Below are 10,891 nucleotides of genomic sequence, written 5' to 3'. Positions count from 1 at the left end.
TGTTGTCAACCTCTCAATCCTGGCTCCCCTGGTAAAAAGGGATCATGCCGTCATAGCCTTCAGTTTTGTCAGCAAAACTAAGCTAAGGTATCCCAACAATAACTTGCGTTGGAATTTTAAACGGTTGAATGTGCCAGCTCTACACGACTATCTACAACAGGTGGTTTGGGATGTTCACTTCCAAATTGACGTGGACGGTCGTTGGGACTTCTTACTGCACACGCTCTTATGTGCTACAAACCATTCAGTTCCTCAAACGGTTCCCAAAAGCTGCAAGCCACCTACAGTAATCAAGAACCGTACCCTTCGCCTGCTAAGCCGCAAAAGGCACTGTTGGGCGGAATACAAACGAACCGACAACGACGAGCGTACAGGTAATATAAACATATCAGGAACATATGCACGAAGGCTATCAGAGAAGATAGGCTACAGTGCCAGACAAAGCTTTTGGACAAATTTGCCTCTAATCCTAAAACCTTATTCCGTTATGCAGCCTCTCTTCGTCAAGCCAAACTTAGAGTTTCAAAGGGGGTCGACGCAATGAACCTTCAAGTTGTCGGCCGGTGGCTCTTCTGTCATTACCTTCAAAACTCATGGAGTCCCTGATATGCGACGGTTTAAACGACTATCTACTGTCCTTAAATTTCTTCTCACCGCAACAGCATGGTTTCAGGAAGGGTTACTCTTGTATAACCAACCTGCTGACTGCGGTGGACAGATGGACAAGCATCCTCGATCACAAGAGGAAGGTTGAAATCATTTACCATGATTTCTCAAAAGCTTTTGATAAAGTTAACCACTTGTGTCTTATCAATGAGCTTAAACGACTAGGTATCAAACCACCTCTAATCGATTGGCTCACTTCATACCTAGAAAATCGACACTTTAAGGTTAGGGTTAATTTCACTTTATCTCAGGCTATAGAATGTCCTAGTGGAGTCCCCCAGGGCTCAGTATTAGGGCCTCTTCTCTTCTTGATCTACATAAATGATCTTCCTCAACAACTAACGTCAGACTTATTACTTTTTGCCGACGACGTGAAACTTTGGAGAGAGATACGCAACCAAGACGACTGACAGGCACTTCAGGAGGATCTGACTCGACTTCAGAGTCGGACAGATGATAATGGACTTACCTTTAACACTTCAAAGTGTAAAGTAGTTCATCTGCGACATGTTGCAGACTACAGTTATAACTTGGGAAACTCCTCTCTGGAAGTATCCCAGTCGAAAAAGAATTAAGAGTCCTGGTGCCCCATGATTTAAAGTCTTACGCTGTGTCAAAAATGCCTTCCGAGCAAACCTTGCACTGGTAACATTGAAGCGCATTTTTGGCCAGTTTGACGGATGAACTTCCCATACAATCTTCAATAGTTTTATCCTTCCCCATTTAGAGTACGGAAGTATAGTACTCCCCCCTCACTCCAAAAGATCAAGGTCACTTTGGAGCGTATCTAATGGCGAGCCACGAAATCAGTTCGCGGACTCAAATCTAAGCCTTACGAAGAACGCCTCCATTCACTAGACCTTTACCCATTAGAGTATAGGCGTCTTAGAGGTGATTTATTAATGGCTTATAGTATTCTTAACACTTCTGGACATCCTCTTAAACACCTACTCAAGCTTAGTTCGAATAATAACCTAAGGGGTAACACCCAGAAACTGGAAACTCAACATAGCAAGACGGGATGTAGACACAACTTCTACTCCTTAAGAGTTGTCAAAAGCTGGAATTCGCTGTCGGCCTAGCTAGTCCAAGTGACTTCTCAGGAGTCCTTCAACTTGACCTATTCTTAAGGACCAAGGACATTATCACACTATGATTTACCAATTTCGTTTCCTCTTTTATTGTTAACATACCTAGGTTCCTGCCTGGAGGATTTGGTGATCCCCTGCTACTAGACACGGAAGCCTGTTAAGCGAAAGCTTCTTCTATTCCGTCCATAACCATTTGAACCATTTGAACCATTTAAATTTCGAAATATGCTCTATGAAAAACACGTAGTAATCGTCTTAGTCTTTAGTATTAAAGATAGCAGGTCTGTCGGCCCATAATTATCCCTACAATTTATAACACTGTGGGGGTCTAACATTACTTTGAACGTATCAACAGGAGGTGATGATAATACGTGGTGTTTTAAATAATTCGAGTAATTCACTACTCAGTAAGAAAAACGAAACTGCGAGAGTAAAACAGTTTGTTTGGAAAGGACAGGAGACTTGATCGCCTGTGTTAGTCCTGAAAATGATGGTCTCACAGTTGATCCAACTTTCTTTTGTAAGAGTCGATGGATGGATCCTCAATCACTTGCTGAGGTAATGAATTCCAATCGTTGATGATTCGATGGGAAAGTCGATAATCAGCTGGCAGATAATTTGTTCTTGGCTTGTGAAAGTCTTTGGATTGTCGACGCGAATTCTCTGTTTTGAAAGATGAGAAAAATGAGGCCATATCAGGTGCAAGTTTATCACTAAGTAGTTTGAACACTGTAATCAAGACGCCTCTAGTTCTCTGATATGATTTTACATCTCAGATAATCTTTCAGAAGATCTTCAAATACAACGGGGGGGGGACAATAAACCAACCACACATGATGGAAGAGCTTTAATAGAAGTGAGAACTCGCGTATCTGTTCATTAGGCATCGTCGACAAACAAAGAGAATCGGATGCAGACGTAAAGGCAAGGATTGGCAAAGCAAGAGCCGCAGTCTCACAGTTGAAGAACTTATAGAATTCAAACACAACGGTCTCTCAGCCAATATCAAAGTCAGGACCTTCAATACGAACATCAGGGCAGATTTACTGTAAACAGCAGAGAACTTACACAAACACCAGAAAGGTAAAAGTGTTTGCAAAGTATTGTCTACGCAAGATACTAAATTTCTGTTAATCGGATACCATCAGCAACCACCTACTGTGGGAGAGAACAAGCCAGCTTCAACCTGAAGAGGAGGTTAGGGAAACATGGTAGAGGTAGATAGGACATGAATTACGGAAATCACCAAACTGCATCAAAAGGCAAACGCTAACTTGAAATCCTGAAACGATACGGAAAAGAGGAAGACCAAGGAGCACACTACGTCGAGAATCGAAAGCAGATGTGAAAGAGAAGAATAGTAACTGGGAGCAACTGGAAAAGATTACCCAGGACAGAGTTCAACGGGTGGACGTCGTTGGGCGGCCTATGGTCCTCCACGAAATCTAGCAGGGTTTAGTACGTAACTTTTACACCAGATACCGTATTTTGCAGATTAAGTGTTTGGTTTCACTGATTTTCTGAATTATAAACTGAGACATCTAACCAGGTTGGTCGAATAAAAGGTTGTAGATATACTGTTGGACAAGAATTATTTCTAGACACGTTTTCTGTCATCTGGAATGTGCTATCAGTTGAATTGTATCAGAAATAGACAATAAGCCGTTTTATTCATGAATTAAATAGACTTCCAGAAGACTATAGAACACTACATAAGCTGGCAGTGAACTCAAACTAGCGCTGCCAAAGATACACTTGGTTCACAACAATCATGCAAAGCACCTAAATATGTTAATTTGGGGCCACTAATCACCTTTTCGAGAAACCATTTTAGAAAAGTGAACCATAATTTGTCGATAAGCCATCTGAACAGGTACAATAATTCACTTGCATTATTAGATTATTAATATTACAAAGTCAGACTAAGTTAGTATGTGTATATTTCATAGGCAAATGAACCGGAGGAATGACGAAAGTATATTATACTTTATGAGACATTTAAGTACATTCAGCTACTTCCTATGTCTTGGTTATTTTTCTTGTTATAGTTAGATGAACATCATATATTTCGAAATTCAAATCACAACACATTCTTATCATTACTACTTGGCGATGTTTGTACTGGAGTATACCACGAACGTAAATGTTTCTGAGGCTAAAAGTTCGACGATACTCTTGAAGATCCTAAATTCTCAAGTATAAGCGAACATTAAGTGATCTATGAATATTTTAATATGAGATAATACTCTGCTTGCATATCATCAACAATAATATTGTACAAGTTATCCTTCAAGGAATCGTAACTATTGGTATTAATTTTAATCACCATGACTTAGTAACACATGGCATCAGTGGTCCTGTCACTTTTCAGTCTTCAGTAATAATGATATGAGTTTTATGGACCTATTTTAATCCCTGCAATTTGTAACATTGTGGAGATGCAATCTGGTTTTGCACATATCAACAGAAGGTGCTGATAATATGTGTCCTGGTACAGAATTCCAATACTTCGCTAATCGTGCGAGAAACGAAGTTCCGGACTTAAGGGATTTGATTTCGGTTTTTGAACTTTTTTCGAATGTCCTCTCAAATGATCAGTCCTAGACGGAAGGAAAGGACAATTTGATGCGAATTATCATAATGAAAGAAAACAATACTCAGATTGTCACATCAGTAAACGTCAATTACATCATCAAAATGCAAAACCCAAATTACGTTTCCAGAACGTGACTCCAAAGTACTTCTAGCTTCGTATTTCCAGTATAAATTCTTGCATCAATAAAGGCCGTTATAGCAGCCACCTGAAGACTAGTGTTAGGTAACACGAAAATATGCGCAAAATTCTGCGTTTTGTAAAATTCATGACGCCTGCAGTACGTACAACCAGCAGTTCATTTTTGTGAAGAAGCATCCATATGGCACTCCATCTTCTACACAGTAAAATTCAGTTTTAATTCAACAACTGCCTATTTGTGCACCAATATTTTGTTATCCTGATTCCTCATTAGAAGTATCTTTATTACACGCTAAAGAAAATGGACAAGCGTCATAAATGACGCAACATTTCTAACCATTTGATCATGTCTGTAAATTTGCATGTTTCATGTAACTTATAATTGTTGAAAATAAATCTTTATCCCTGTTTCAGGACGTCAGATAATGAACGGTCTGTCGTTACCAGACGATCAAATTATTCAGAGGTCTTTCCAAGGAGTGGTAAGTTACCATCATAGTTCATAGGTCACTGCCGAATTTCAGCTGGCGACCACATCAGAAATTTAGGCGCCTCAAGAAAAGGACTGAAACAGGCTCTTCCATTCTAGGTCCAACACTGTCTGGACACCAAATACTCGGACATCATAGGCTAGTACCCATTAACAGCGCTTAAACACATATATTGATCGAGTGTAACAAAGTAAAAGCACCACTTGTCCCTTCATTCGAAGAGCCATCTAAAACTATCTCAAACACCTAAATATTTCGTTGCACAAGATTACAGAGACGCAAAAACAATAGGTATATACGGACTAAGACCGGCTTATCTAGACAGTGATCCGCCATATGCGGTATTAGACCATTTACCTGGCAAAATGATTACGGACTTAACAAATAGCAACCAGAATCCCACATATTTGACTAAAAGAGTGAGTCGGTACAACTGATTGTCCAGCCGGGGATATCTGAAGATTTGCTCAATCTTAAAATTTCATTACTTTTATTATTAATAATGGCTTTATTCAGTATTATATTTTGGTACAACATAATATTCTCAGCACAAGATAGTTCAACAAGTTTCACGAAAAACAAAAAAGAATGGAAAAAAGCTAAGAGAGAAACCGAAAAACTGTACGATTTTTCAAATTAGAGGCATGTTTAAAAATACAGATTATTGACTAGGTTAACTCTAACAACCTGTTCGTCACAAAATACATTTGCTAGGTAAGGTATTATAGAACTTTTATACTTTTGCTTGCGTGCATGGATTTTGATATAATTACGTCTCGTTCTACCAGAAGATACACAAGGAGAAAGATAGGAGTTGGCATGATTTTAGATGTCTATCCACAATCACATTAATTATGACCTCGAAAGATTCACCACACATCTTGCTAACTGCCTTCAGCACTTTCCTCATTACAACAAAGTCTTTCTCAGAAAAGCCTGGGAAAGAATAATGGAGAACAGTAAAGAATAATAAGTAATATGCATGAATTAACAAACTGTAGGAGTAAATGACAAGTAACCCCAAAAGTCAGACGGAAAACCTTCTTCGATAACAACAAAACGTGAGAAGACCAAGAGAGATAAGAAGAAGAGGTAACACTAAGATAACTGACCTTCGACACTGTGTTTATGAAAGAGCCTCCGAAGGTACAAGCATTATGGGATCTCAAAATGGTGTTTAGATTCCGTTCATGTCTTATGCTAAAGTTAACAGCTCGACATTTAGATGGATTAAGTCTGAGACCATTAACAACAGACCAACAATCAATACGATACAAAAACTCATTCATTTCTATGGGATGTAAAGAGAAAGAGATAGGTATACATACAGTGAGATCATCTGCATACTTCACAGACGTGTTTTCTCTGGAAGATGACAGGTCATGTAGAAAAAAAGAAGAGGTGAAAGAATGGCTCCTTGTAGTACACTTTCATGAGACAGTAGAAACTCTGAACACTTTCCTCCCAACACAGTGTACTGTTCCCTCCAGTTGATTACCCAGCTGTCAGTGTTGACGCTGACTAACTTGCTAAGTAAACGTTGTTTTGGTATAGAATCAAAGGCAGAAGTATATTCCAAAAAAGCGCATCGAACTTACTTTTTATCATTTTCCAAGTTCAACAATTTATTTTGATGCAGAACAGCAATGGCATCTAAGGTGCTTCCTTTGCATCTGTAAACAAAGTGATACGGATCAACATGCTCTTTTATCGCAAGCTCAAGTGGAAGTATTGATAATTTTTCCATTGTTTTGAGGAAAGGTGAAGTTATTGCAATAGGTCTTAATTTCACATTCTTATCACCAAGTACTTTATTGGGTACAGGGATTATCTTCATTTTTCTCCTCATTTTCGGTATGAGATTAGATGAGAAATATCTGTTAATGATAGTCGTGGACGGATAACATAGGACGTCAGCATACTTTTTAAAAAGGATGTTTGGGATATCATCAGGTCCCAAACATCGATATGAATCAAGCGATTGGAGACATCTTCGTACATCAGTCTCCGTAAAACTAGGAACACAGCTATTCTTTAAACCTATAGATAAAGGGAGCATCACATCAGATGACTGACGTACAAAAGACTTATTTAAGTCACAAACATTCAGCTGGTTATCGCTTCTAAACTGTCTGTCACCTGTAAGTTCTTTAAAGAGTTTCCACATACTTGGAGAGTTTTTACAAGACAAGAGTTTTCGAGTAAACATAGAGTTGAGACGTTTAATATTTAGGTTTATCAGACTATTTAGCTTGCGAACTTCACTAGCGTTTTTCTCCTTGTACATTATTTCTTTCACTCTCCGTAGTCGTTTTAGTTGTGAAGATTTAAGTCGGACGAAGGACGAAAACAGTGCCAGAATACTAATAGACTTAGATAGCATCCTACCCACATCTGCTCATATCCTTTACTTTTGGAGTATGAGTGTCCTATTAAACGAACTGCCATTTCTGTGGTCAATACTTGTTTCACACTACAAACGTTTGTGGTTTAAATCTACTTTTAAAAGGGTATCATGAAGCTGTTTCAGGGTATTCGGAAACGAAAATCATTCTAAGAATGCTTTACGGTTTGATGGATCCAGAAATCCAAGTGACTGGGTTGTAGCCGGTTTCAGCAGCATCATAATCTCGGAAAATTTCATATATCTAACCGTAAAATAAGACAAAATCTGTTGGTTGAAACAGTCCCGAAGAATGGGCGGAAAAATTCCACTACATTTGATTAAATAAAAAAAAACATTTATTCAACCTATGGACATTAGCTAATAGCAATCAGACTGCCAACATCAGCTGGTAATAAAGTAGATATACTTTAAGAGATAAATGAGTTGAAGAATGTCGTTTCACTTTTATGACAAACAGTTATGACGAAGTTTGGAAGATCCGCTCAAAAGGGATTCATAAGACAATGTATGCTAGTAAAAACCTTAGTTAATATATTATTAACTAACCCTATGCATTTAAAGTGCCTGAGCAATACCGTCAAGAAATCAAGTCTCTTCATATCGGTGAATAACCTAAAAATAGCACTTTTAAATGACTTGGAACTGTTTAACTTGTACTCTATATTTCTCAGTTTGCTGGATACGCGGTGAATTTGACGTTGTTTAGTTGTTTCGCGTACATCGTTTTGTGACCCTGAGCGGGTTTTGCATGACGCGATTTTTTAAATAGCTCTATTTGCTTATGATGTCAAATGAGGTAAATTCACTCTGTTTTTTTACAGATCACTTACTTCAAATTGTAACCTGTTGAAAAACGAAGCAATGCACTGCTTCCTAATTTTCGTACCTTCATGGTGTTTTTAGTAATTGCAGAATTACATTAACCTTTTTCCAAACATATACGGCATATTTAGTATATAAATTTGTAATTGTACTGATGCAGAATCCATCATTTAGCTTAGAATATAATGTTTGATGCTCAAATACGAGTACACATTTTTAATGCTTTATGGTTTCACGTAAATCGATATCAATGTTTTTGTGACTATCGTTCTCTGAGTCGTGAAAGTTTATTGAGCCAATAGTAAATTCCTGACTTCTAGTTACATTATTATTTCGCTAAACCTAAATTGATCACATTTATACTGGTCACCAATCCTAAAACTTCATTTAACCAGTAGATTTATTTACCTAAATACTCCATGCTATTCATCCCAACATTAAAAACTTTCTTATTCTTTAATAAGCACGATTTTAAATTTAGATGTCATAATTTTAAACGATCTACTTTGATTCAAACCTGACTTGTTATAAGACTAATTATGTGGATGTACATTTACAGAACTTAAAGGGAATTTACAAAATAGTATATTTTTCTTACATATATTTGTTTTATATGATAGAAAATTTTCAGTGGTTAGCATATTGAATTGTTTCTGGGGTCTTTTTGTTAAGGAAAGCAATTTTGGTTTTTAGTGACCTAACCGAAAAAATAATTTAGATGGGTTCTCACACCTATATTTTTATGCATATATATTTGTTAACCGGTTTTAAGTCTAATTATAGGTATAACAGTTTTGGCTTTTATTTTTCTGAGGCTGGCCAATTTATTGCTCAACATATAGATAGAAAATTACTGAAAATTATAGACCTGTATGGAAATGCGTGTTCATTTATGATTATTCACGATTTCTTTATTTAAGATGTTCCCTTTAATTAGGAATTAACGTCAAGATATTATGCTATAAAATTACTTTCCAGTGCGCTTGTATTGATATGTAGTATAATCTTGCAAACGAAATTATTTCTTTGTTACACTTTAACCATTTACCACCCAAGCAGTCATAAATCAAAAGCAGAGAAAGTCAGTTTGATTCTTGATACTACCTAAAATGTATTACTCGTTATACTACTTCCGTGATGTAACATATTGTTCACAAATATCACTTTCAAATGGTTTGTTTTATATTGAGGTTGATTGAAAGATTTATGCTTGTGTGTAACTGGATAAGTGACTGTATGAAATTCATAGACTTTATTTATAATTATATACTTCTATAGAAAGATTAGTCACGGCAACTTCCCTAATAGTTATTAATTTGATCGTTTGTAAATGTTTAAGCCCAAGGAAGCAATGCTACATCTATCCTATTAAGAGCTTGTGTAGCATTCAAAATAAACATGGACTCCGAAATGTTGCAGTGTCTTGTCTGTATCCGAATATATGGTCCAACTTATTTAAACAATTTGTGAGGACGAGGTTCTTGTTGGTTTTTTTGTAAATATTTTCAGGAATAATTTTAGAATTTTAACTAATTCTGCTCTAAAAAGCGGTTTGATGTGGTTTTAGGATGTCAATTGCAACTAAAACTTACGACTGTATGTATTTGCTTTAGTGGAAAATTATAAATTAGTCTACTACTGGTAGATCTGTTTGAATGATATCTAATATATCTTTTAAATTAAACCTATCTGTCTTAATTATTGGGATAAATACAGGATATATCTTGACGGTAATCGACTGGTGGAGGGACTATATAACATGGAGAAAATCTGATGTAATGTTCTGTTTTCTCAGTCTCCACCAAGACTCTATCACTTATATCACTGAAAACAAAAGCTTTATCGTTTCCCTATATAGATCCAATAATGCAACAAACTAAAGATTCCAATCAACATTATGGCTGTTTAGATTAAATTATGACACATACTTTAAAGCACAGATTATGTGCTCAGATTTTACGTGAGTCAATTGACACTTTAAAACATTGTCAATTTTTAGTGACATGTTATAGTTCGTATGACTTAATTTTATTGAAACTCCGTTATAACCTAAATGACATTAGTTTGTACGATTCTACAAGTTTCTTATTTATTATGTATCATCGTTTTGCGGTCGAATGCCGGTCGTTTATTACTATATTGCAAAATTTTACTTTCATGTGTGTGTAACTTGTTACTTATAACGTTTTTTCTTATAATCTTAATGTGCTTTAATGAGATATGGATGAAATTCTCTCTATTATATAGAAATATATAAATGTTTATTTAATATTGCATGACATTTTTAGCACTTATAAACATATATACTCATTTTTGTAAGTTACTGCAGTGCCAAATTATTCGTATATTGTATTTTCGGTTTAATTCATTAGTCATGCTGATAGTGTGCATAAAATGTAATCATGTCATGAAGTATTTTGTTTCGCTGTTTTGATGGGGTTTACTGTCGTACTAAAATGATGGAAAAGATGATAAGTATTATTTTCTACAAGTTAAGTATTTAGCTTGTTATTGCTTTGAAAGTCTGTAAGTAATATGAAAGTTCCTAAAACTTGAGTTGTACATTTATATTACTTCTCATAAACCGCGAAATATCCAGTGTTACTAAGGCTCCACATTTCCGTTTGAAATTTGTGTATAAGTGGTCAAACGTTAAAATTGATCACATCTTGATAGTACT

The 10,891-nt window shown here is 36.2% G+C and overlaps 1 protein-coding gene across 1 annotated transcript in view; it reads left to right on the top strand.

The window, feature by feature from the left end:
- The first annotated feature begins 8,108 nt into the window (after positions 1-8,108).
- Positions 8,109-10,891, top strand: part of TTC39B (Tetratricopeptide repeat protein 39B) — a 138,209-nt gene continuing 135,426 nt past the window's right edge. The window contains exon 1 of the mRNA XM_051217258.1: positions 8,109-8,185. Coding sequence (XP_051064627.1) covers positions 8,171-8,185 — 15 coding nt within the window. The 5' untranslated portion in view covers positions 8,109-8,170. The remainder of the gene's footprint in view (positions 8,186-10,891) is intronic.

This window comes from Schistosoma haematobium, chromosome 5 (assembly GCF_000699445.3).
Source record: "Schistosoma haematobium chromosome 5, whole genome shotgun sequence".
Taxonomy (NCBI): Eukaryota; Metazoa; Platyhelminthes; class Trematoda; order Strigeidida; family Schistosomatidae; genus Schistosoma; species Schistosoma haematobium.
This window is presented reverse-complemented; position numbering and strand designations above follow the sequence as displayed.